Source organism: Pteropus vampyrus, unplaced genomic scaffold, assembly GCF_000151845.1.
Source record: "Pteropus vampyrus isolate Shadow unplaced genomic scaffold, Pvam_2.0 Scaffold363, whole genome shotgun sequence".
In the NCBI taxonomy this organism is placed as follows: domain Eukaryota; kingdom Metazoa; phylum Chordata; class Mammalia; order Chiroptera; family Pteropodidae; genus Pteropus; species Pteropus vampyrus.
In genome coordinates, this window is record NW_011889144.1 from 879,824 (window position 1) to 906,844 (window position 27,021).

The 27,021-nt window shown below is 41.2% G+C and overlaps 1 protein-coding gene and 1 pseudogene across 1 annotated transcript in view; both read left to right on the forward strand.

Annotated features, from left to right (window-relative positions):
* ATP11A (ATPase phospholipid transporting 11A) overlaps positions 1-26,848 on the forward strand; it is a 141,985-nt gene extending 115,137 nt beyond the window's left edge. The window contains exons 18-29 of the mRNA XM_011379542.2: positions 1,771-2,022; positions 3,633-3,807; positions 5,552-5,654; positions 5,914-6,059; positions 6,617-6,676; positions 7,510-7,637; positions 8,696-8,831; positions 15,230-15,295; positions 16,093-16,196; positions 18,428-18,593; positions 20,126-20,212; positions 24,005-26,848. Coding sequence (XP_011377844.1) covers positions 1,771-2,022; positions 3,633-3,807; positions 5,552-5,654; positions 5,914-6,059; positions 6,617-6,676; positions 7,510-7,637; positions 8,696-8,831; positions 15,230-15,295; positions 16,093-16,196; positions 18,428-18,593; positions 20,126-20,203 — 1,414 coding nt within the window. The 3' untranslated portion in view covers positions 20,204-20,212; positions 24,005-26,848. The remainder of the gene's footprint in view (positions 1-1,770; positions 2,023-3,632; positions 3,808-5,551; positions 5,655-5,913; positions 6,060-6,616; positions 6,677-7,509; positions 7,638-8,695; positions 8,832-15,229; positions 15,296-16,092; positions 16,197-18,427; positions 18,594-20,125; positions 20,213-24,004) is intronic.
* On the forward strand, positions 10,219-10,334 carry LOC111731336 (annotated as a pseudogene).
* Positions 26,849-27,021: the final 173 nt, after the last annotated feature.

Consider the following 27,021-nt stretch of genomic DNA (forward strand, 5'->3'; position numbering starts at 1 on the left):
TGCATTAAGAAATGGTCATCTGTCCACTCTGTTGTCTTGAGAGCTGAGTGAAAAGAATGAATTACAGTTTACGTTGAAGGAATGGAAAAGAAAAAAATATCCCAATTTAAAGAATAAAACAGAAATTTTAGAAAATTGACTGAGAGTTTATTTCCCATAAAGTTTGAAAGTCTTTAAAATCTATATATTACTCCAAAATTTAAATTCTTAGCTGGAAACATACATTTTCCCAGTGTCTTTAACAAGCATTTACTGAGTTCTCAATCTCAAAAGCATGTTGGGCAATGTAAGAAGTTTCCATTTTTTTGGTGTGTTTTTTTTTTTTTTTTAGTTTCTTCCTTCAGTCAGTTCAGATATATTATATTATAACAGGTATAAACATAAGAAGCATGACATGACTGGTTTAGAACATGAAACCATAGTCATAGAATGGGATTGTGTGTTAGGAAGGAGAGAGTTGTTTAGTAGGGTGGTGTTTGTCTGGGGAAGGGTCGGACCTGGTCCTTGAAGGAAGTGATGGGGAGGCTTTTGCAGATGCAAGGAACTGAGCAGGCCAAACCAATGTGCAGGGGGCCCCTCAAGAGGGTTGTGGGAGCAGATCAACTCGGTGGGGAGTTGAGACATTGGAATATTGAGAGTAGGTTACCTGGTGGAGAGGGGGAGTATGTGGGGATCAATGCCTTCGAAGTGATGATATTTGATTACTTTAGCATCTCTAGTCAGCATCTTCGCAGACCACTCTCAACCTCAGTTTCCTCTTTCAAAAAGAAAAAATGATGAAATTAGAGATGTATTTTTCTATCTCTAGAATACTGTTGTGTAATCTCCAGACTTCTACCTAGGAGGTTTATCCTAGAATCTAATCAAATTATCCCAGTTAGAAGATGAATCCATTCCTTTTATTCAGTGCTTGTCAGAGACACACTACATTATTCCACATGCCTATCAAACCCTAAGACTCTAAATACTTGAAAAAATGTCAGGCCTCCCAAATGAGGCAAGCATGGTTTTGATGCCAGACTTCCACGGATAGTGGGACAGCCTAACCCATGTCAAGAGAGCTGGTTATCCTGACATGATTTGTAACCTCTGCAAGGTTTGGGTTTTCCACACGTAAAGTGGGGTGATAATAAAGTCCACGCTCCTTAAGTTGGTTGTAAAAATGGAATGTCACACACAAAATTCTTCATGCAGCATCTAACACATGGTAAGCCTATGATGCATGTTAGCCAGTCATAGAATCACAACTAGCATTATTAGTGTTTTACATTATTTAGAGAAACGTGGGCTCCAATTTGATAAGTGGCAAAATTTGAACAGTTTATGCCAAAAGAAAAGATAATGACTGTTACTGACCACCTCCTTTGCAGATCTTATTTTTCCCTGAGTAAGACTTTTTTGTTGGTGTTGGTTATAGGGTACTTCTTATAATTGCCTAAAATACTCTCCAGTTAGTGAGTCCCAGCTAGATAGAAAACTGCAGTGCTGACATATGGCAATTATGCAAGACAACCATTTACTTCTTAATATTTTATCTATGTTTATCTATTTGGTATTAGGAAGGTTTTGGGGTTTTTTTGTAAAAACTTAATACATTTTAAAAGCAGATTCAGCCACTTTACCGTGAGATCATGAACCAGTAGTATGGTTTTAATTTTGAGGGGCTGAGATATTTTACTAGATCACAAGTTTCTGAAATTGTTTATTTATTTATTTATTTTGCCTTTGTCAGCCCTGATGTTCATCGTGTTTTGTTTCTGCTTTCCTTAGGCTCCAGGAAAAAGCTGCTGACACCATAGAAGCTCTGCAGAAGGCAGGGATCAAAGTCTGGGTTCTCACTGGGGACAAGATGGAGACAGCGGCAGCCACCTGCTATGCGTGCAAACTCTTCAGGAGAAACACACAGTTGCTCGAGCTGACCACCAAGAAAATTGAGGAACAGAGTTTACATGACGTCCTGTTTGAGCTCAGTAAAACTGTCCTACGCTATAGTGGCAGCTTAACCAGGGACAACCTCTCAGGGTAGGCAACACCCTCCTTCCGCACTGCAAAAGATGTTTTCAGAAGGATTGAAGTGACCTCCATTTACAAGGATGGAGCCTCAGTACCCTTGCTGGGAATGTGGTTCTGTCCTCCTGCATCAGTAACAGCATCAGCGTGGTTGGAGTGATCACAGGGAACATAATCAAAGCTGTTTCTTCTTAGGAATTATAACGTATCTTTTAGCACAAGAGTGTATGCATAAGAAAGGAGAAAGGGGTGTGTGTGTGTGTGTGTGTGTGTGTGTGTGTGTGTGTGTGTGTGTGTGTGTGTGTGTGTTTCAAACTGCTGGCTAAAGGATGCAGGAAGACTTGATCAATTTACAAAATATTGTGAATGGTGTAATTCTCATCTCTTTCTAAGACCTCCTCGGGGCATCTGCCAGACCAGGGAGGGAAATATTAATGCATGGTTGTTTGTCTGTTAAGACAAGACAGTATATGCCCAAGAGTTGTGTTTTGTTTTGTTTTTTTCCCAAGAATATTCAGCAATTTATTCTGATATATTTTATCAATGCTGTCCTGGCTGGTGTTAAATGCATAAGATGTGTGATCTAAGATTAGATTTTATTTGATTCTTTTTAGATTTTCACTAATGTAGGTAAAGCACAAGCAGCTCTCTAACCATCTACAAATTTTAAATTATTCGTAAGTAGTACAAATATATTCCCCTTCACCTGATCTGCAGAATTCCTTTTGGAGATTAGAGATTTTTTTTGTAACTTTGAAACCCAGCAAAGAGAATTATGACTGTTCTTCCCAACTCAGATCATTCAGGCAGAATATCAAGGAGATATTAGATGTAAAGATAAAGGCTGAGGTTGACCAATATGACCAGGAAGTTTACGAATAAAGGCTGACCCCTTTAGACTCCAAGATAAAAGCTCTCCTATTGTTGAGAAGTATTGGACCTGCATATGAATCACTTGCTTTGCCTAAGTGAAAGGAGAATGTTTAATTAAAACACAATTTTAAAATATAGTCAAAAGTGTTACATCTAGTACTCTAAAGACAGTATTGATAAAACAAGAAATACAGTGGTCTCCCTCATTTGGCTTTTTGCAATTTCAGTTACCCATGGTCAACCATGGTCAGAAAATAAAAATGGAAAATCCCAGAAATAAACAATTCATAAGTTTTAAATGTGTACTGTTCTGAGTAGCATGATGAAATTTCACACCGTTCTGCTCTGTCCTGCCTGGGACATGAATCATCCCTTTGTCCAGCAGATCCACGAGAGAAAGAGACCATATATATACAACTTTTGGTCTGTTACAGTATGTTACTATAATTGCTCTATTTTATTATTAGTTATTGTTAATCTCTTATTGTGCCTAATGTATAACTTACACTTCGTCGTATGTATGTACAAGAAAAACATAGCATATGTAGGGTTTGGTACGGTCTGCGGGTTCAGACATCCACTGGGAGTCTTGGACATATCCCTGTCGATAAGGACAACTACTGTACTAGTTTTTTAATCCCTTGCTCATGGATTTGTAGCATCTATAGATATCTAAAAAAATTATATAGTTTTCTAAAGTCTATAAATGTAATGACTGAATAATCTCTGCGATTTATATAATCTGACAGACTTTCAACAGATATGCAAGACTACGGTTTAATTATTGATGGAGCTGCGCTGTCTTTAATAATGAAACCCAGAGAAGATGGAAGTTCCAGCAACTACAGAGAACTCTTCCTTGAAATTTGCCGGAACTGCAGTGCCGTGCTCTGCTGCCGGATGGCGCCTCTGCAGAAAGCCCAGGTCCACGCTCCTGTCCCTTGTAATTAGCTAGTGCTCGAGGGATATTTAAATATTGAAAACCATTAATTAATTAACATAACCACTGATTTTTTTTTTTTTAATCTAGCAAGGTGCCACCTTTTTAAAATAAAAGCAAAATAATAGAAATTTAAAACTTGGATCTTATTTTGCTTGTGATTAGTTAAGAGTTGACTGAATCAAATGGATGACTCTTTTGGTGCAAAGACCAGAAGAGAGATTGCCATCTGACTTCTCTAGTAAAAATAAAACCATATCACAAAAGTATAATCATTTATAGGAATCTATACTAAAGATGAAAGAGGTAGCAAGTAGCATTATTGAGCACCTACTGTCTACCAGTTACAGATATAGATATGAACCCATTTAACCTTCAGAATAACCCTGTTAGATGATGGACATTATGCTAATTTTACAAATGAAGTAACTAAGATGTAAAAAGTTGGGACAACTTGTTTAACAGGATACATTTGGAAAATGAGTCAGAATTTGGCTTCTAGTGTGTCAGATCCCAAATTCATATTGTACCCACTGTACCACGTTCTTTTGGAAACAGAAGTATTTTTTAAAACATTTTTTAAAGCGTTCTGGAGTACATATGTAAACATTGGTATCTTTCTGATATCAGTAAACCTACATTTCCAACTTTGTTAAACCACATTCTAGATACACTAGACCAATTTCTCATGAATTGTTCATGAAAGAAATCCATAACTTCTCAGACTAACCCAGTGGTTAAGGTAAAATACTGAACACCATGTGCAAAGAGGTCATTGTTAGCATCATTGCACGTATGCTACACTAATCTGTTAAGTGACATTGTCACTAAAAATATAGGTTCTCATCTGGGTAATTCTTAGGAAAGACAAGCTGAGACTCAAAACTTTATATACATTCTATCCAAGATAAAAATGATTTGATTCCCTGCCCTTCCTCTTTGTGTTTGATTCTATACAAACCTTATATAATTATGCCCAGAATGGCAATTTAAGGATTTTATGTTTGATCTTCATGTTCTTCATGGTACTTAAATTTTTAAGTTTTTAACTGAGTTTAGCAAACTTTTATACAAATTAATTTGTGTTTCAGTCTCTCATTTTGAATAGAGAAGGCAAGCCACACATTTTTTCTCACCTTTTCAGCCTTATATTTTGAACCACTATACTTAGACACATAAGTGGGAAAAAAAATATTATAAAGAAATAGACTAAATATTTGGAAATTATTAATTACACTGAATTGTCAGATTTGATTTTGCACACATGACAAATTTAAAAATTAAAATAACACTAAGAACAGCTTATTTTAAAAAGTAGATGCTTGATACCAAATAGTTTGGGAAAGCAATATCTTCTCATAGAATACAACGTTCAGGTTTTTTCCTATATATTTAAATATATTTCCCCTATATGATTAAATATGTCAGTATAGCAATAACTGAAAACTACTTTGTATATTTCATGTGTCAATCTTCAGTTTGCTTAACAGCCTTTTTCCACTTATCTCATTGTAATCATACCTTACCTACTCTTGCTTTATTTTATTTTGTTTTCAATACGAAAAAGATGTTATCTATCCTATGTAAAGAATGAATGTAGTAAATTCACTCTAAGCAAGTAATTTATTTTTCTTAACTTTACTCTTTTTTTTATTTCTGCCTTGTTAATGAATAACCTGAGCAAAAATAAAACAGAGAAGATAAATTCTCCATTTATTACTTTTCCAGATTGTTAAATTAATCAAACTTTCAAAAGAGCACCCAATTACGTTAGCAATTGGTGATGGTGCAAATGACGTCAGCATGATTCTGGAAGCCCATGTGGGCATAGGTAAGCCTCTTCTTTTTTGGTTGCCTGAGTGTTTTTTTAACCAAGATTTATTACTTTAGCTAGAGAAGAAGGTGATACAGCCATAGGCAAGATCATAAAATTTAGATGGCACATTTAGGACACCATCTGTGATTTAGTATATTCATGACTGAGAAATCTCACAGTAATGGTTTGATCTAACCTTATGTTGCTTCTTCCTGTTTTCACTTGAGTGGTGTCGGCAAAGGGTGTACTCAGCACATTTATTCCCATCTTATAGGTGTCATTGGAAAGGAAGGTCGTCAGGCTGCAAGGAACAGTGACTATGCAATACCGAAATTTAAGCATTTAAAGAAGATGCTACTTGTTCATGGGCATTTTTATTACATTAGGATATCCGAGCTTGTGCAATACTTCTTTTATAAGGTAGGAACATTTCCTTGCTCCTCTCACTGTTTCAGTGGCATATAATGTACATGATAAGTGACACATTTGACAGATGCCTCAATGCTAGAAAAGGTAACTTATGTAAAAATAGAAGTAACTATCAGCAAGGAAGGGGTTAATCCTAGCACTTCACTCATATTCACACAATTTAATGTGGAACCAATAAGAAGATATCAGTTGTAAAATGAAGAGGAAGGGGCGTTCTTTTATAATTTCTTGAAATAATTCTTATTCATTATGCAAATTGATTCTTTCCTGTTTATATTGACATCTACATTGTCTCCTCATTTCTCTTTAACAAATTTCCTTTTATGTTGTCTCTTTTCAGAGTGACCAGAACATGATCACATACACACTGTAGGTACCATTAGAATAAGAGAAGAATTTTTAAGCCCATCCTCTGCTCTTCTGAGAATGTAGGACAGTTTTGGGTCACTTTCCTCAGACAGAGTGGTGTCACATGGACAATCTCTTAGGAGATTAGATGCCTTCTACAGTGTGCCCTTGAACTAACAGGCATGTGATTTGTCTTTCAGAATGTCTGCTTCATTTTCCCTCAGTTTTTATACCAGTTCTTCTGTGGGTTTTCACAACAGGTGAGTCCCGGTGTCAGAAGTCAGAAGCTCTCCTGAGTCTTATGGCCTTGCAGTAGGGGGAGAGTAGACTGCATGCGGGGAGAGCAGGCCGGGACGGTGAGGGAGGCCCAAGTGCCCTCCACCTTGCTGCCCTCAGCAACCCTGTCAGCAGGCAGGGTGAAGGAGAGACGTGGAGGGGCCCGCGTCTGCTGACTGCAGGCTCTCTCTAGCAGTCCAGCGAGTGATGTGCCCAAAACTTGCCTCCCCTGACCTGGCCCAGGGGAACTGTATAGGGCTTTCTGACCCTAATTGAGAAAGGACTGAACCTAAATCTGAGATCCTTGCCTGGGTGTCTCACCACTCACTGGCTTCTGACACATTCAAGTGTGCCGAGTAGGGCAGTGCAGGCCATCTGACTGGAGAGGAGAGAAGGGGCCCCTCAGGGTACCCTTTTCCATCATTCTCTTGATTTCCTGTCCTGCTCAAAGGGACTGTGAGCGACTGCTTTCAACCAAAGGGGTTGGGACTGGGGAAAATTAAAGCTTGAAGATGGCAATCAAAATTGCAAACTTTTATGCAACATTTTTTGTTGCAAGTTTGCGGTGGCCTAATGGGGTGTGTCACAGTCGGACCTCTCAGCCTTGATTTTAATCCTGTCTAGTTGACATCATGAAGCTTTGAAAATTGTTCTGGTCCTTCTAAATCTGTAGAAAGATGCCTTTGTATACATTTTAGAATGCTCAGATTTATCGGTCTTTGCAAATTAAAATATATACGTGTTTAACAAAACATCAAAAAAGTTTATCAGGATGCATGGGTGTTGTTTTCAGTTGATTTTTTTTTCCTTCCTGCAGACTCTGTACGACACCGCCTACCTGACACTGTACAACATCAGTTTCACTTCCCTCCCGATTCTCTTGTACAGCCTGATGGAGCAGCACGTCAGCATAGACACGCTCAAGAGGGACCCTTCCCTCTACAGGTACCAAGCCTCAGAAACACACTTGCTTTAGAGCTTGGAGAATAATGAGATAGCCATAGATTTGAATAAATCCCTCATGGAATTATGATTTCTGGATTAAAAACCAGAAATATTCAGTGTCAGCTGATTCATTTGCTTTTACCACGTTCTTTAAGCAAGAAGCAATGTAATTTAAGTGAGTATACTTTAAATTTAGATTGAAGGTTTATGTTGCATTCGAATATTAATATTTTACCATGCTTCCTGATAATTATGAAAAGATTAGGGATAAGAATTTCTATCCCCTTGTGACCACCATAGATTTATGGCCTTTATTATCCTTTAAAAACCAAATATGTTCTATTCAGTGGCGGGGGGAGGGGCAGGGGGTGGAGATAAATTAACAGCTCTGATTTCAGTGTATTTTCTGCTCAAAAGTACTTTTTAAGAAAAACAAGATGTTTTTCTGCTATTCAGAACTACATTCCAGGATCAGTGGAAGATTCAGTGTGTTACTGGTGTGTGTGTGTGTGTGTGTGTGTGTGTGTGTGTGTATGTGTGTCTTTTTAAATTAAACTTATTTCAGAAAATTTTAGATCCACATGTAGTTGTAAGAAAGAATACAGAGTCTGTAAAACTGGATCACCCGGGTAAGATGGGTGGATGGTGTCGATATCAGTACCCAGGTTGTGATACTGTCCTACAGTTTTGTTGAATTTTTTAAAGATTTTTAAATTTTTATTATTAGTTTCAAGTATACAGTACATTGGTTAGACATTTATATAGTTTATGAAACGATCCCCCCAATTACTCTATCTTCCCTCTGGCTCTACACCTAGCCATTACAGTACTTCTGACTGCATTCCTGAGGCCGCGCTCCCCATTCCATTGTAGAATATTTTGTCAGACGATACCACTGGGGGAAACCGGATTAAGGCTCACAGAGTCTGTCCAGTGACTTAGAGGCCCCTACTGGACAAGAATGGTCACTGCAGAGCACAGCAGACATGGCCAGATCACCCAGTGAGGCCGGTTTTAATGGAATGCAATCACTGTGTTCTCATTTTTTCTTTATACAGAGATATCGCCAAGAACGCTCTACTCCGCTGGCGAGTGTTCATTTACTGGACATTCTTAGGAGTATTTGACGCTCTGGTGTTTTTCTTTGGTGCTTACTTCATGTTTGAAAATACAACAGTGACCAGCAATGGACAGGTTAGTATGGAACTAGATTTTATTGACTTGGCTACTTGAGAATAAACCTCAAATCATGTACGATCATTGGTCAGTGCAGTCATTCAGCACAGCCTGTGGGAACTCCTGATATTTGCGTACCTAGCTACCAAATCGCTTTAAAGCACTCAGTACATCAGTAAATGCCCTGCTCTGCGTAGCTCCGCTGACTATAAGAAATATACTTCCTGAGAGTTTTCAGATTTTATTTTTGTAACTTATATTTCACCAATAGCTATTTATCTAGTGGTTCAGTTAGATCATCCCGGTATGTCTTATTTAATATGGGAATTAATTTTGTATTTAACACATTTTAGCATTTTTTCACATGCACTTAAGTATTCGTTTCCTTTGCGATGAGTAGATTGATAGTTTCTAATAGACATCAGCTCTCTGGTTGTTTGCATAATTTCTAGGGTTTGTTTTATTTGTATCTGCTTTTTTTCTTTTTGCAACTTGCTTTCCTTCCCACTCTCAGATAATGACTACCAACACACACATGGTAAGACAATTGTGGGTGTGTCCTCTTTATGTTTTTGAAGTGCATTCTAAATAAAATATTTCTTGAAAATATTTTCAAATGTGACTTCCTCTGTGTGCTTTGTCAGTAGAAATACTGTTAGCTGCCACTACCTTCTCCTTCCTGTAGAATTAAAGTTGTATTAGAGAAGTCTGTGTACATTTGATCATTTGTACTTGGTGTTTTCTCTCTGAATTTCTGTGTCAGGATTGCCAGTTAAGTCAGTAATTTTTTTTAAATTGACTTGTTTGAACTGCCCTTTACCTTAAATAAGAGGCAATGTACATAGGCATGTGAGGCCTACTGGGGACATTGCTTTGAATGTGGCAAACCTGTGCAACCTGGGAGAATTGTGAAAGACATGGAGTATACTTCGGAATTGTTCTCTACTTAAATGTCACAGTTTTTAACCTGGCCATAAATAAACACTACTGTTGATATAAAAGAAAGATAACTTATGACTAGAAGTATATTTCATTTCCTATTTGACAGAACACTTCTTTTCCCCATTTTGTTTTCCTTTGTGTTTATCCCTTCAAAAAGCTGGAATGAAGTGGGAAAGTCTTGCTACAAGTCCTGTGCTGTTTGTTTATCCAAATTTATTTGTTTCTTATTTCTCATTATTAAAAGGTGCTGTTATCTTTCATTATAACTAAAATTAATTTTCACTAAATTGATCTCGAGAATTTTTAAAAATCTTATTTCATTCTTTTACAAACTACATTTTTCTAGAATTTATTCTTTGTCTACACTTATTTTAATTAAATAATTTCTGGATGCCACCAGGCCATAAATGTAGTTAAATAGAGCTATCTTATCATTCTTATATTTCTTTTGTAAGATTTCCTAGCCTACGGCCATGCCACCCTGAACATGCCCAATCTCGTCTGATCTTGGAAGCTAAGCAGGGTCGGGCCTGGTTAGTACTTGGATGGGAGACCACTTAAGTCCAGGTGCTGTAGGTGTTAAAAAAAAAAAAAAGATTTCCTTAACAGGTCAGGCTTTAAGTAAGCATCTTGCGTGTATCTTAAAAAGAACTAAGATTTTATGTCCTGAGGACTAAAATTCCAGGATCGTGACAATACTGAAATTGGTGCCATTCATCTGGCACTTCGTTTGCAGTTTACTGTCACAAATCTTCCCTCACTGCAATCGCCCTTTCAGTTGGACATTTTCATGGTGTTAAGTCAAGGAATCTGAAGTTCAGACAGATTAAAGAATTTGTACAAGGTCAGGTAATTAGAACTCATATCTGGGATGTTTGAAAATTTTATGGTATTTATTTTATTCCATGCTCATTCTTAATTGTTTTAATCTCAGTATTACATAATAAAATAATGAGTACTTCTCAAGAAGTACCATTAAAAGATTGCTTAAGTGGGGAAAAGGATACACATAAAAAGGCATGCTTGACTCGGTCACCCGGAAATGGGAGTGCCGGTTGATCGGCACGGTGTGGCTTTGGAGTGCAGACCTGTAGTGAAGCCTTCCCAATGCCATGCTTGGGCCACGTCTCCTCCTCCTTCTCAAATCCCTGCAGCCCTGATGTGTCTCCAACCAAATGTCTACCCAGCCACTCCTCATGCTGCTGTGGGTATAGTGGCATTTTGAAACCCTTCATATGATCCAAGGATTTACCAATTCCTTGTTTATCTCCTATTCCCTGTTTCCTTAAGGGTGTCCTGAGTCTCCACAGAACCCAAATACTAATTTCTAGGATGATGCTTTCCTGCGATGCTTTTATGCCTTCCACAATTACTACTTGCATGCCTTTGCTCATCTGTTATTGGACAAAACTATTCATTAGAATTTGAAACAGTGACAGAAAAAGACCAAGACAGAGAAAATACAAATTGGCCTGCACTACTCCAGCTAAGAAAAACCCAGTGGGTGCCTTTTTGCTCATTGGCCAAGAGTTTTGAGAGCCCTCACTCTGCTTACTGGCCTGTCATGACAAACATTCAACACACATAATGTACATCTTGTCATATGAAAAGCTTCTGAGACACATGGCGATATTATGAACCAGCCCATGGGACAGTTGGTGCCAAATAAGATATTTAATGTGAGATGTTTGTCTATAGTTATGCACTTGAGAGATGAAATTTGCTCCATTCGCTAACACTCTATAGAAGTTAAATAATCTAAAGACTTAGAGTTGTGAGAGCAGGATGAATAATGCTCATAGCATCCCTAATTATGAGTGACAAGTCTGTGAGGGATAGTGTGGACAATGTCATCCCGTATCATTAGGAGGACAGTTGCTCCAGGAGATTGGGATGACTCAAGGCCACTCCATAGCAGTGTCTGGTATTCAGACTCTACATCCTCAATTGTGCCTTTGCATGTTCAGAAAGAGCCTCTCTCATTCTGGCTTGGTGATTCTTAAATTCTTGTTCGGGGGATAAAAGCGTTATATCACTTACAAAATTAAAAATGGTATCATGGACCGGTTCTGCAGTAATTCAGATAAACCTACAAAATACGAGTAAATAAGGGGTGGACCCAACAACTGATGATACCCTTGGTTCTAAGGTAGTAGGCAGTTTGGAAATCACATGCTCTTCACTTTCTGATTGTGTGCCTTCCAAATGAGAACGCATCTTCTTGGTGAGACAATTTAGATGCCCTGTTCTGTTGATGGTCCGTATGTGAGGACTACTTTTTTTTAAAGACCTAAATCATTCTATGGGATTGTTTATAGATCACATGTAGTATTGAGGAATAACAGAATCATTGATAACTTTTGAAAAAAGAGAAATTCACTTATGGAGCATTTTCTGCACAGACATCATAAGCCATAATTATTTCTCAAATAAGAATACTAAGACGATAATTATCTTTGTCGAACAGCAGGCTATTCCTAGATGAACACCTGAAAGTTTGGAGCATGTTATAATAGAAGGGAAGCAAACATCTCGATAGCCGAAATAGGAGCAATGGCCAGTGTGGCAAGAGCAAATTATGCCAGTGGACTTGGTGGAAGTATGGAACCAACACATAAAGGGAATGTAGTAGGTGTTTCTTGTGACCGTGATTTTGAGACAATGCAAGTCATATTTGTCACTGAATATTTTTACACAAAAATCAAATTGGCCTGCATCTTAGTGCTCTAATAACCAGAAAAATTTCCTGCAAAATATTCATCCTCAGAAGAGAGAGGGAGAAGCGTGAGGACAAAGGATTAAACTTAGATCTGGTGGAGCACCAGGCTCCAGAGACATTCTACCAAATTCTGATGATCATCCGAATGAGGATGTAAAGTTAGTGACATTCTCATTGAAGAGAGTGTTGGGTTAGGAAATCAGACACAGGGCTTCACTGAGGAATGACGTCACTTAGAAGAAAGATGATCCCTCTGAGAAAGGGGATTAGTGTCCCAGTGAACCATCCCACCTCCCACTCCCAAAATCCATATAAATAATGGCAAACAATTTTAATAATAATTTGACTATTAACAATTAGCCTGAGGGCTTCCTAAAAACGAATTTAAAAATTAAGGGGAACTTAGAGCTGGTACCATATTTGTCTGCCCCAATGAGCCAGAAATAGGTTGCGGGAGTGGGAGAGAGGGTGGTAGTAAAGCTAGTGCAGATTCATCAGCACTGCCCAAGATTCTGACCAAAATTCTCAGTTCTGGGTTCAAGATAGTTGTGCTTTATTGCCATTCACCTGTAAAAATTACAGCTGAGCCCTTGTGTTTTACTGTATTAGGCACTGGGACTAGGCCTGATCTGTGATCTCAGGTCTACCATAACCCACCAAATCTGCAGAAACTCAGCAGTGCCCTTGGGGAAGCCCTGCTACCCTTAGGGAGAGAAAGAAACAGAGAAGCCACTCAAAGGACTGAAAGTTTGTCCCTGATTTGCGATGCCGCCACTCTGCTATGCATACTCCATTTTCACATTTTGCCGTTATCTAACACTTTTTAAAACGATTTCCACATTTCCTGCCAGGCAAGGGTGACAAACACGCGGGCCTGGAGTGTGAGGGAGTGGAGAGCTGGGCGAGGTGGAGCCTTCCACCTAGGTTCCTCTGACGGTGCCCACTTGGGACTCAAAGCTGCCCCTCACCTCACCACAAATTCACCCTTCACTTTAGGCTAAAAACATCAGCTTCCAACGAAAAACAAAACAATCTCTTTGTTTTCCAACACTCTGTGGGCCAGGAATTTTTGTGAGCTGCTGCCAAACTACAACCAAATTCGGAAAATTTTCCTGCCCCAAAAGTTAAGCATTGAAGGGAGAACACTTTTTTTGAGACTTTCCCAACCTGACCACCGTTGCCATTTGGGGCCAGAGAGTTCTTGGTTGTGGAGTTGCCCTGTGCAATTAGCAGCCCCCTGGCCTCTGCCTGCTATATGCCAATAACACCTCTCTTCCTGTTGTGACAACCGAAAATGTCTCCAAACGTTATAAGTGTCCCCTGGGGACAGAATCACCACCACCACCCCACCCTCCACCCCCATGCCCTGTTGAGAGCCACTGGTATATGTGGATCTGCATGATGAAAGCCCTGTTTTGATCATGATGATGAAGTAAAGAATAAAGTGAAAAAGAGATGCTGATTGGGGTTTTTTAAAAGTCCATGTTTACTACAGAGTCCTAACATAGTTTTTCTTCTAGAATCCCACCAGTAGTTCTTACCTCTCTAAATATAACACAAGACAGGTAGCCTACACATTCACCAAAACTGAGTTATGTGTAGGCATGTTTCTTTGATTAAAAATTAACTATGAAGGAAAGCCATTTGTGTTTCAGGTCTTTAATTCTTTGTGAAATAAAGCCTTGTTTTCTTTTAGAAAGATGTACAGGAATGTTTTCTGAGAGGCATGGTTCACAGAATCTGAAAAACCAGAATAGGTCAATTCTTAGTGTAGAAATCTTGAAGAAATTTAGTCTTATAGAATAAAATCTTCTACAGACTGATATTTTTTCCCGTAAGAGAAACAAGTCTCAAGTAGTAGGTGTTTTATTTTGCCTGTGTCTTTGTCTGTAATAGAAAAATGTGTTGTTTTCATGATTCCACTCGTGTGCTTCCACCACTGGCGGTTCTCCTGCATCCTGCCCGAGCCCTCTGGGCTGCCCCGAAGCCGTGCCCTGTGCTCCCGCCTCCCATGGCCTCTTCCGCAGGGCTGTTGACCTGTATGTGGTTCTGACCATCAGACTGGCTGCCGGGGGCCTTCGTGCAGCTCTGTCTTGTCTGTCTTCGTTTCTCCCTTTTCTGTGATTTTTTTCTCAAGGAAAGTCCCACCCAAGATGTCGCCCATACATGATGTGATTCTCGTTGCTACTAGCAAAATGTTCTAGCAGTTACTTTTCTTCCAGAGCAGGCAGATGTTTGAGTTGAGTTCAAAAGAGAACAGACACAAACTCTTCTGAGTTTATTCTTGAACGCGCAGAGGGTGTAGAGCTAAGTAATTGGGTAAATGTCTCTTCTACATAAAACACACACACACACACACACACAAAACAGAGTTAGCATCGTGTGTATTGTGATAGCAGCTCTTCGGTATTTTTGCTCTCGGCTTGTGATGTTAGGACTGATGTTTGTTGCGAGTGTCGTGCAGGGTTGATATCATGGGTGACAGGACAGTCAGTGTAGGAAAGCATCTGTTCCCACCACCGATCACTGCCCTGGCCCTGGGGATGGTGCCAAAAAGCCCGGGGGTCTCGAGTGCCTCAGGGTGTTTACTGCTGTCTCCTCTTTGTAGTAACAAGACATAGTCCCTGTATCTTTAGGGTTTGAAGGGTTGGCACACAAGAACAATGAGATGTATTCTCTAACACCCTTGTTTTGAATGCGAAAGGGGAAAAATAACATATTCACAAGAGACTGCTTGGACTGTTTGTCCCCACAGATATTTGGAAACTGGACCTTCGGGACGCTGGTGTTCACTGTGATGGTATTTACTGTCACCCTAAAGGTAAATTCTCTCACACTGATGTTTCTTCTTCCAACCACAGTTAATTCCTGAATGTGTAGGTCTCCCCACCTCTAAATTATAAATACATACCAAATTACAAATCCGCACTTGCACACAGCTCGGGTAAGCTCCTGGGCCCACTCAGGGGTCATCTTCCCACCATTTAAATGAGCACAAACTCAGCCCACTCGGCAACCCAATATGCAAACTTCCAGAATTACACAGAAGATGGATAAAGAAATGATCTTTTTCTTTATAAGAGGATTCAGATTAGAATTCTTTTAATTGGCAAGCAGCCATTATGTAATCAAAATATGCTGTAACTGAAACAAATGAATGTTTTATGAAAAATTCAGCTTTTATTAAAAATCAAATTCTATATGGGATATCACTATGAAAGTCCCCAAAACCTCTCAACTCAAGTCTTAAAAAGTGACACAGAGAAAATCCAAAACTGGTTTCCTTAGTAGTAATGTAGCCAACACCTTAAGCTGTCACCCCCGAGGCCTTCCTTTTGGGAAACACTTCTAGAGCGAGTTTCCCCAGGATCTGGGTGAGACTTACTAGGAATGTGGTGATTGCGAGGACCGTGACATCACACATTCTTTGTCTCCATTGGAAGAATAACGGTTTATTTTTCCTAAGCAGTTTCACATGGGCATTTTAGCTAAAATTAAGGTGATGGCGGTTTGTTTGTTTGTTTGCTTCATTATTTTCTGGCTTTCTCTCTTAGCTGGCATGGCTCGCACTGATATGCTTAGATAATACCATATTAATTACCTTTTTCTTTCTTTCAGCTGGCGTTAGACACACACTACTGGACTTGGATAAACCATTTTGTTATCTGGGGGTCACTGCTATTTTACATCGTCTTTTCTCTCCTCTGGGGAGGAATTATCTGGTATGAATTTGATAAATATTATGTAATCCTTATTACCTTCATATTCCTGCAGTATCTTTCATCATGAGCTCAAAATGCATTTTCTGTACAACTTCATTCCTGTGTGCAAGCATTCACTGAATGCCTGCTGTGTGCAAGGCATTGTGCCAGGGCCTGGGGAACCTCAGGGAGAATGAGGCAAGTGTGGTTCCTGCTCCTTTGACCTCATATTTTCAGTGAGGGAGACAGGCTAGATAACAACTAATCTGGCTGTGACAAGTAAGTCATAGAATGGATGTTATAGCAAGGGACCTATTTCAAATTGAAGGTCAGAGAAGGCTTCTCCAAAAAATAGTTATTATTTAAACTAAAACCTGGGAGGAAATCACCACCATCATCATCATAGGTCACACTTATTAAATCCTTTCTAGAATGAGGCAGGAGCGAAGTATTCAACAGGGTACGTCTCATTTAGTCTTCTCCACAACTGCATTCTCTACACACTACAAATGTTAAGATGGACCTAATGGCCAGTAGAGTCGGCCTTGGCAGGCTGCACATGAAAAAGCCCTGAAGCAGAGCCCTGGCAGGCGGAAGGAAGTCCACGGTGACTGGAGAGTGGCCTAGGTCCAACTGAGGAAGTAAGTAGGGGTAGGCCGCGCTGGGCCTAGAGACCCCGTAGGACCTCAACCCCAGCCTGACAACAGCGGGACGCCATCAAGGACTTTAAACGGGTGGCAGCAGAGCCCGATGGCTCTTTTAGAAAGATCCCTGTGGCGGCTGTGTTGAAAATAACTTGTGAGTGGAAAGCAAACAGGACAACCGGTTTAGAAACTGTTGCGATAAAACTGTCAAGAAGCAATGTTGATTTAACTCAGTCCTGATGAGGGCAAGAAGTGGTTGCATTCAGCATCTGTTATACTATCACAAGCGTGTTTTTGCCCATGCAGTTCCTTCTACTGAGAGTGTCCTTTCCAATTAGACTATCCGGTGGGTGAGCTCTTATTCATCCTTCAAAACCTGGCGGCTCATTGCCCTCTTTAATAATGCTTCCCTCAAACCACTTTACAGGCGAGGCAGTTCCACCTCATCCCTTAAGCATTTATTCATTCTCTTGTCACAGCACATACCATACTGTTCTGTACTTCTCCTGTTTACATCGCCACCTCCCCTGTAAGGCAGGGCTTTTCCTTAGCAGGGCTGGGACTAGGGAGAGGCAAGTGAGGAGGCTCCAGGGGCCACAACCTGGGGGCGAGCACCTCCTTCAACTGGACATGCTGGCTTCGTCCTAGGCCTGGCCAGATATGAGGCCAGAAGCAATGTCTTCTTCATTTTTCATTTCAAATATTGAGCACAACCCCTAGGAAACAGGCAGCCCCTGAAAACAGAGAGAAAGCCTCCCTAATCAATCTTGTCCCCCTGTTGGCAGTTGCTGATACGATCCCAACCTCTCATTCCATTACTGCCCTCTAGTGACCAAAGCCATGCATTACGTGTTCTTTTGAGAACTAGGTAAGGTTTGGCTGTGTTTCCAACAACCCTGTCCCAAGCTAAAAATCCCTGAAGTTCTAGTGAACTTTCCAAAGCTATGGCTGTGTAAGAGGAAGATTTCATCCTGAAGACTTCCCAACTAGCCCCTGGGCTTTGGGGTTTAGGAATCGTGAAACTAATTCAAGTTCAGCATCATATCATTAATTGCTACATCCTTTTCAACTTCTTTCATGGAACCCAATATAGATATTTTCTTTGAATTATAAATTTGCCTGGTAGGTAAGGAATTTCATCCCCTGTATTTTTCTAGAGAAATTAAATTTTTTTATGGCATAAACTTTAGGTAGTTAACTAGCTCGGCTTATCAGAACATTTGCATATCTTCATGTTAATAGCCATTGTGATTCTGAGGTATCAAAAACATCACCTATTTAAATCTTTTTAAATCTTTTTTGTTGTTCTGAAACCGAACTTCAAGGACTTATTTTCCCGTTGGGATGACTGCATGGAATTCCTTCCTGCTTTTCCCATTCACAACACCTCAGCATTATAGGGGAAGTTCTACATCCCATTGTTTACACAATGAATTCGAAGCAGGCAGGCTAAACGGCTTGTCCAATGACTATCAGTGCTAAAAGTTAAAACGGCCAGAATAAATGGGGTTTTTATGCTAGTAGAGAAAACAGCAGGATTTCAGTGTTTCTCCTGATGACTCCTGACCTGTCATCGTGTTGTTTTTCTTCTTTCCCTCAACACTCCAGGCCATTCCTCAATTATCAAAGGATGTACTATGTGTTCATAAAGATGTTGTCCAATGGCCCTGCCTGGCTGACCATCATCCTGCTCATCACCGTCAGCCTCCTTCCTGATGTTCTCAAGAAAGTCCTGTGCAGGCAGCTGTGGCCCAGCGCCACAGAGAGAGTCCAGGTACCCAGATGCTTCTAGTAGGGGCATGGTGCATTGTAGCTCCCCAGATTCAGAGTGGGAAATAACCATCATAAAGTGTAGTGTAAAGGTTTGGGCTGGAAATGTCATCAGTCTAAGCATTACTAAGGAATTTCACGATATGTGATTTTAAACATTAATTTAGGTAAAATTTAAGGTGACCAATGTTTAGACCTGAACAGCTAGTCAGTCTAAATGAGAAAAAGATTAAGAAAGATTATGCCAATGCCAAGACAAATTATTTTGTATAAATCTAAAAGTTTTTTTTAATTAATCATTACTTTGAAGGTAAAATTGCATTATTTTTAGGGATGGTGAATTTGGCTCAAAACTTTAGCATTTATATTGGGAAATTCTGGTAATTAGTAGGGCTACTTATTTTCCACACTGCCATATTGAGGCCAACAAGCTGATTCAAGTAATTCTGGATTCAAGTAAGAAATGAGATATGCAAAATGCCCAAACTGGCATAGGACACCAGTAGGTGTTACTCAGAGCTTCCTGAGACCACTCTGGCCCTTCCCAGAGTTCCCAGGGAGGGCACATTCCCTATCCCCTCACCCCTGTGATCTCAGGGAGGAGCATGCTCCCCATCCCTTCACCCCTGTGATATCGGGGAGAGCACACTCTCCATCCCCTCACCCTTGTGATTTTCCCATGGAGGTGGAGAGCCTCCATAGGGAGAAAGAAGGATCCTGGTGAGAGGGTGGAAGCCACAGCAGGAGCTGTTCCTGCAGGTTGCATGTCTCCCTCCTAGAGCACAGGTGGTGTGCAAGTGACAGTATGGGAGGGAGGGTGTGAAGCAGAAGAGGACAAGTCATACATTCTGGGAGCCGTGGAGAGGCACTCCAGAAAGCTAAGATGGCCCCAGTGGTCTCGATCTCCAAGAGCTGTTGGCCTGCATTAGGGATGGAAAACAGGTAGCCCTCCACTGGGTTTGGAGTGGAAATGGTGCGGGTACTGCATTCGCCCTACTTCCACCAATCCCAACAATTGAACGGGATCTGAGCTGGTGAGCTTTCTCAGAACTCTGGTGCTAATTTAAAATGTTGACGCCAGTGCAACCAGTTCCTAGTGATTCTCTCCTTTCTGCACCTGCCATGTTCGTAAAGTCAGTGCTGACACAAACTCGGGGAGAGATTAGTGAGAGTGTACACATCCAATTTCACTACAAATTGTTTAAAGTTATCAGGGCTTTGAACCTTTCCCTTTGGTGGCAGCAGGAATGGGAGGAGCACACTACCTTCCAGGAAGTGAGAGTCCCTGGACAGAGGGGCCGAGACCATTACGGATGTGGCTCGCATTGTGCAGTCTCAGCCTGCCACAAGTTTGCGTAGTGCAGCAGCATTGATGTATGTGGGACGTTGTTGGCATGTAACCAGACTCACAGTCTGTTCTCGTTTCTCTTTTCCTTTCCTCATTCCTTTCCATTTTCCAACCTCTTTGTCAAAATAACCACTACCACCTTGTCTAATGATATGCACGGCCTCTCCTGAACCTTCTGGGACTGGCAGACTAAGAACCAGTGCCTTTCTGTTGAGCAGTCCACCATCTTTATGCTTTCTCAGACTTCCAGCAGTCTGAGTTTCTGAAGGAACCAGGTGATGCTTTTCTGTCTTTTTGCATGTTTGGGATTATAGTCACAAGACAACACAGGGCTGACTTTTAATAATCAAGAGCTATCAAACACACACTCTGGTGTTTATGTCTCCTATGTTTGTTATAACCACCACCACACCAGGAAATATTGGGATAACTTGTATCTTGAGATGTGGAAAGGACATGTGAGCTGTGTTTTCTATCAATGCCACTAACCAGTGTTTCTCTCTCAGCATCCATTGGAAGTATCACATCCCACCTTCGAGGGGGCAGCTACGTCTTCACTCAGGCCCAGCTGAGAGTGTCGAGCTGTGCCACTTTAAACTTGTGGTTCCTACACACGAAAGTGAAGGTGTGAGTGTGGCAGTTCCTAAGGCACACGTGCCCCTGGGTGACCAAAGTTGCCTCAGTGCCGTCTTTCTCTCTGCAGCCCGTAGAGGATGGGTAGCAAGACCTTGTTACTCCGTTCACCTCTGTAAATCCATTCTGTAGACGGGGAAACTGAGGCCTCCACAGTGAAGTATGAGCAGGGCCTTGCAAAAGCGCTTCAGAAAAGAAAAGACTCTGGTGATTCACTTGGACTGTGGACAAAGCTAGGAGAGAGATGTGTTTTGGGTCAAATGTTTTACCAAATTCTTTAAAAATTTTTTCATCTGATTGTTTTTAGGAAATGTTTTCTACTTTGCTTTAAATGGTTGTAGTGGCCTATTTCTCAGCCATATAGAGCCATTTACACAGCATTCCTCCGTGGCAGCTGCCTGAGATCAAAGCTTTTTCATCCAGAGCCAAGACTTCGGGGGCAAAGCATTGTCTAGAGAATATTTTCTATCTGTTTTTCAGTTGTATGTGCATGTACCTAAATACTGCACTTATGTGTGCTTCAAAATTAATGATACTTTGAAAACACATTTGGTATTACTGTTTTACCAATGCAGTTTTTTTAATAGGAAAATGCCTTAAAGCAAGAAAAAGGCTTTTTTTTTTCTTTAAAGAACAGTTCATCTTCTATGCATTTTAAACACTATTTTTTAACTAACAGGATAGTACATTTTTTCAGTTCAAGTAATTATTGACAATCAAAACTTTTCTAATCTGATGCCATCAGAATTTTTTAGAATTAATTACATAACTTTATATTGCTATTTACATGCTTGAACACATTTAGGATGGAATTATTAGGAACACTTTAATAAGTCATAGGACGCGCTTATGAAATTGATTCCATCGCACCAGCTCTGGGCTAAAAATAAACGCTCTAATTATTGATGTGGTTTATTAAGAGTTGATTTGCTTCTGAACCTTTGCAGAAGCCATACTCTTGCTGCTTGGAGAAGGTTGTCACTGAGCATTCTATGGGATCCACAGTCACATGGGGCGTGACCCACAGGTACCCCCACACCCACACCTTCACACAGAGCCCCTGTAGCCAGCATGTCCCTGGCACGCACGAGGCGAACGCTCATGTTGCCGTAAAACTACCTGGACTTTTGCAAAACTTTGGAGGAATGAACATTGACCTAGTCCTGATGTGAAAATACTGTACTTCAAATGGATGGGTTTTTTTCTTTTAATCTATTCTACTAAAAAGCAAAACATCACAGGCACCAGCATATATATATATGTGTGTGTGTGTATATATATGCATATATATCCCTGTAATAATTTTTATATATAATTGAATTATATATAATTCCATCCTTGCAAAGGGCAACAATGCTACCTCTTGTGTAGCTCATCCTCCTCCTCCCCAGAAGACATTCTGCAACTCAGACCTTGAGGTTCTTCACCTTTTAAAATCCTTTCTTCCTTTTACTGAGAAACTAATGATGGTTTGACTGGAAAATCCTAGTGTTCAGACGCCCAGCGCCGTTGACGTGCAGCGCCGAGGCACCTTGAATCATTAGGATGCTAGTCTTGGACGGGACTTCTGTTTAATTAGAGACAGAGCTGAAGGACAGGGACGGGGACAGAGGAACAGGGACAGGGCCGAGGGAGAAGGAGAAACAGAAGGAAAGGGAGGGATAAAGAGACAGAGGGACGAGGACGGGCAGGCACACTGTACCTTCTTGGTGTTCTCGGGGTGGGGTGTAGGCAGCTGTCTAGTAAATTGGCACTCAAAAAGCTTTCAGGTGAGTGTGGCAGGATTTTTGGCTTCAGGGTTCTGGAAGCACTTCCTGTGCTCCTGGCAGAGTCTGGCCTTTGCTGCACTGGGAGCAGGCTGGTCAGGCGGCCCTTCCAGCTGAGACCCTGCTCTCGTGCCTGGCCCTTCCTCTGGGCATCGGCTTCATCCCTCGTTCTTTTTCATGTGAAGGGCACTGTTAGGAAGATCATTTCCTTCCCCCAGCAGAGCCTCTGGGAGGTGCCCACACTGAGAGGCCTGTGCCCCTCCTGCTGCCCCGAGTTTAGCACAGACTTCCATGTCAATCTGACATGCCTTTTGCACTCAGAGGGGCCTGGTGAGTGGCCCTCATGGGCACTGGCCCCCACATTCCCGGTGCACGGCTGGATTTTGCCCTTGGCTGTCCGGGAGAGCTCTCTCGGTTACTGATGTGGCAGCCATCTCAGTGTTTTTCCTCGCCTTACAGAAGAGCTCGAAACTCAAAACAGCGGTCGATGCCGCGCCGAGCACGGACAGGCCACTTCTGAAGGACTTCTTGCCGGGGCCGAGACGTGATTAGCCCACGGATAGGTAACAGCGTCCACCATGCCACCTGGCAGGCTTTCTGGGTGTGCTGTGATCCTTTCAAACTGTTCGTTTTTCCTCCAAAGTTTTGCTGTGCTGTGCTATTTTTAATAACAGAGATTCATTTTAAAACACACACACACACTTTTTTTATGCACACATGTATATTTCTGTCCCAGGTAAGTGACCTGCCTGAGAGTGCCTGGACTGCATACGGTCGAGTATTGTACATACACACATGCACAGGTGTGGATGTGCGCAACCCCCTACATATATATGCCATGGTGAACATGGTTCCACGTGCACTTCTGTGGTGTCCTCGCCTGGTGTGTTCGGTGTTCAGTGTGCCAGAACGAATCTCATTCCTCATCCTTGGTGGTGGAAATAGCTTCTCCTAAAAGGTGTATCAGGAAAGACTGTATTTGGAAATAAAAAATGGAACATCGTGTGGTTTGGAGTGAACACTAGCCCAGGCAAATGTCTGGTACAGAGGCATTGTTGTCCATCAGCTGAAAAACAGGGAGAGGAAACGCAACCACATTCACAAAGCCTTCCGAGCTAGAGTGCTCAGGTTTGGCAAGCACGCCCATCTTCTCTGTGTCAAAGCAGGAATGCTTGGAGTGGTTATTTCTCCTCTGTGACTCCCCTTCATTCCCTCCCTGCCCATTAAATTCAACAATGTCGAGGACATGTCACCAGTCTCCTTGGGCTGTTAATAAGAAACCACACAGGCTGCATTTGTCTGTGCGAATAGAGATAAGCGTGGGCTGGAGACAGCAAGCCGGCCAGTCAGTATGATGTGGACCCTGGTGTCTGGAGGGATGGTTTAGTGCTCTCGTGTTAAGGAATCAAATTTAGTCTCTGGCACCTTTGCATATTTATGAACATTGTCTTTACCTGATGATGGAAACAGGGGGAGACATTCTTAGGCAGAGCACAGTTGACACTTTGCCTCTGTGTCATGGTTCAGATGGGATGGACATCATCCGACCGATGTCCCACAGTGGGAGTCCATGACTAAGGCAGTGACGGCAGTGATTGCATCAGATCGGTGTTAATGCGATTCTCATGGAGGGTCCTGGGACTGACTGTCTCTTCTGTTCTCTGACAGAGCATGTGCACACGGAGTCAGGAGCACCTCTCAAAAGTCAGCTGTCTTGCCTCTCTGCACAGCCCCAGCCTCTTGGCCATGCGGCCAAGCTTCTGCTCTAAACAGATGACATTACCGTGCCCAGAGAGCAAGGAGTGCTCGGTCCTCCCTCCCATAGTCGGTGTCTCAAACAACCATCGCCATCCCAGTTGGAGACCCTACTGCCATGGGCCCTGTGGGGAGACACCTGGCGAACAGATCACCACCAGTTTAAGCCTTTAAGAACCACACCTCAAGTGTGTGTGTTGTGCACATGTGTGCTTTTCCTCTGCCCCCGAAGGAGGAGGAAGGGGCAACAGGACCTTCCTGGCAGTTGATCGAGCACTTTGTTGTCATTTCTTGCAAGTCTGGTAGCCTCGTGCATTGAGTTGGACGTGCACAGGGTCTGGTGCATTCGACTGTGCAGAGAGGCTCTGTGTCTGCGCCCTCCGTCATCTCCGCCACATGCATCGCCTGAGGGGGACCTCTGCTTGGAGATTGGCAGTCCAGCTTCAAGTGGGAGGCAGTCACACCCACCAACCGCCATTTAAGCACAGACGTGACTCGCCCTCACCGTGGGACAGATGGGTCGGGGCTCTGCGCTTTCTCCAGAGCCCTCTGATATTTCTGCTTTTGGCACAGACACTCAAATAACCATGTATCCATTCCCTGTTAGAGTCGCAGACCATGCCGTTGCTTTTGTTCAGAACCCTCCACATACTGAAGCTGATTTTTAGGCTTGTGCCTGATTCAAAGTTCATTTCTCTGAGGGAGACGTTACCCCTGTATGTTTTGCGGTATCTTTGAGTGTTTTCTTGTCTCCTCTTTTCCTGTCTCCTAACTGCCTCTGTGGAGGGGGCGGGGGGAGGGAAGAGTATTCACATGGGAGGAATAGGTAGGTAATAGTGTTCATTTAACCTTTCCTAGTACAAGTTTTGAGATATTTATCTTCACACTCCCAAGGATAAAGCTTTTCAGTTTACTATTGTTGGGAAATGTTTATTTCATTGGTCTTAGGGGAAGGGTGGTAGTTTGGGGTATGCAGAACAGATATCTGGCTGTGATGGTCAGACCTCCTTTCAACATCCTCATCTAGAGGTGGCCTCTAGGGGCGGTGTTCATCTTCCAAAATCTATTTCAGGCCAACAAGTGTCTGACAGCGAGATGGCCTGTGAGTTTTAAAAAGCAATATCGCCATCCCAGACTGCTGCTGCCCACATAACTCTGACCAAACCTTGCACTGAGGTTTCTGTTAGATCTCTGCTTTGTCTTAGCGTGCTGTCCAGTGTTCTCTTTGGGATGGGTAAACCATCAGAAGGCTGCTGTACTGTAAAGTTCCTGTTACTTTTCTGTACTGGTATTTATATTTCTAGATATAACCTATTTGACATAGCCTTAATGGTCCGTGAAGAAGACATTTCAGTTTGAGATTCAAACTTCAGATGTTAAAACAGATGCCTTTTTAGAAAAGTGTCACCCAGAAGCTAAACGAAAAGCAGGTACCTTGTCCACTGCCAGATTTCATGCTGTGGAATTTGGGGACATTAGTAAGTGAACACAGAGTCTACTTCAGAGATGCTTGATGTTAGATACTTTTGGAAGTTCAAATTTCACAATTTGATTGTATAATGTTTCACCTGAAATATTTAGTTGAAGTAGGGGGTGAATTAACACCAAGAACAATAAACACAAAGTAGTTGGGATAAATTAAGGTGAAATATAAACACCATACCAAAGACTAAGATAATGAATGTTTGGGTCAGAGTAAGACCGAGAATGAGGAGGGTGCCATTTCCGTCCTGAGCGTCCTCCTTGCCATGCCCTGCAGTCCCCACCCTGTCCTCATATCACTCATGTCCCCATGTTCTGTATGTGGTGGCAGCCGTTGGCCCTTCTAGTCCATGACAGACCCTGCAAATAATGGTGTGTATCTTTTTACAGCCATTTTTAAGAGCCTAATATGGGTATAAATGTAATTCCTGTAGGGGGGACAGATTATCTGTATGTTTAGTTAACAAATTCTTTGTAACGTATTTTTTTAGAAATCTTAAAATTGCCTTTGCACTGAAGTATTTTCATAGCTATTTATATCTCTTTTATTCATTTATTTGTTAACATATCATATCTAATTTTTAAAGTATGTTTTTAAAGCTTTTATTTTTTAAGTTTATGAAGTTGGCCACTTCAAATTCTGCTGAAAGTTTTGGCTGAATGTTTTAGTGTCTAATGAATTTTCAGGGTTGATTTTATTCTCTATACCTTTTTTTTTTTTTTTTTGATGTTTCTGGTGGCAATGATTAGTTGAAAGGCATATTTAGAGTATGATAATTTGCTATGCTTATTCTTCACAGCAATTTAATCTGCTTTTTGTTTTGTTTTTAATTTCCATCCTTTAGCCTTAAAACAGAAGCTTTTTGCTTGATGGCTCAGTATCTTTTTAACACCTGTATTGACAGTTACCATTTACCTCTGATAATTTAAGTCTCATTGTGAAAGTCGCTAAAACTTTACTCACTCCAAAATGATTTTTTTTAATTGTTTGGGAAATGAAGGACTGTGCCTGATAATTTGAAATAGGTAAGGGGCATGAGATTAAAAAAATATAAGGAGGAAGAAAAGAACCCCACTGAAATGACATTTCAGAAAAGTCTGATATTCAGATACTCAGGTATTAGTGTGATTTTTCACCTTAGAGTAAGTAGTTAGGATTTACTTGCCTTAAACTTACTTTAAAGCAAGTAATGTCAACTTTAAGCATTTTTCTTAGTTTTGAAAATCTTATTCACAACTGCACACGTTAATAAATTATTAACTCATAATTTCCTATTTTGGTCTGAATATCTGGTTCCTAATCCGCACTCCATTCCAACAGTTAAGTCATCTATAAAGAACGAGTGGTCCTGACCACAATTGCATTCTCTTGCTTTTAGCTCCATGTCCACTCTCGGCCACACATGTGCATGTGTGCCAGCTCTCATGCACACATGCAAGTACACACA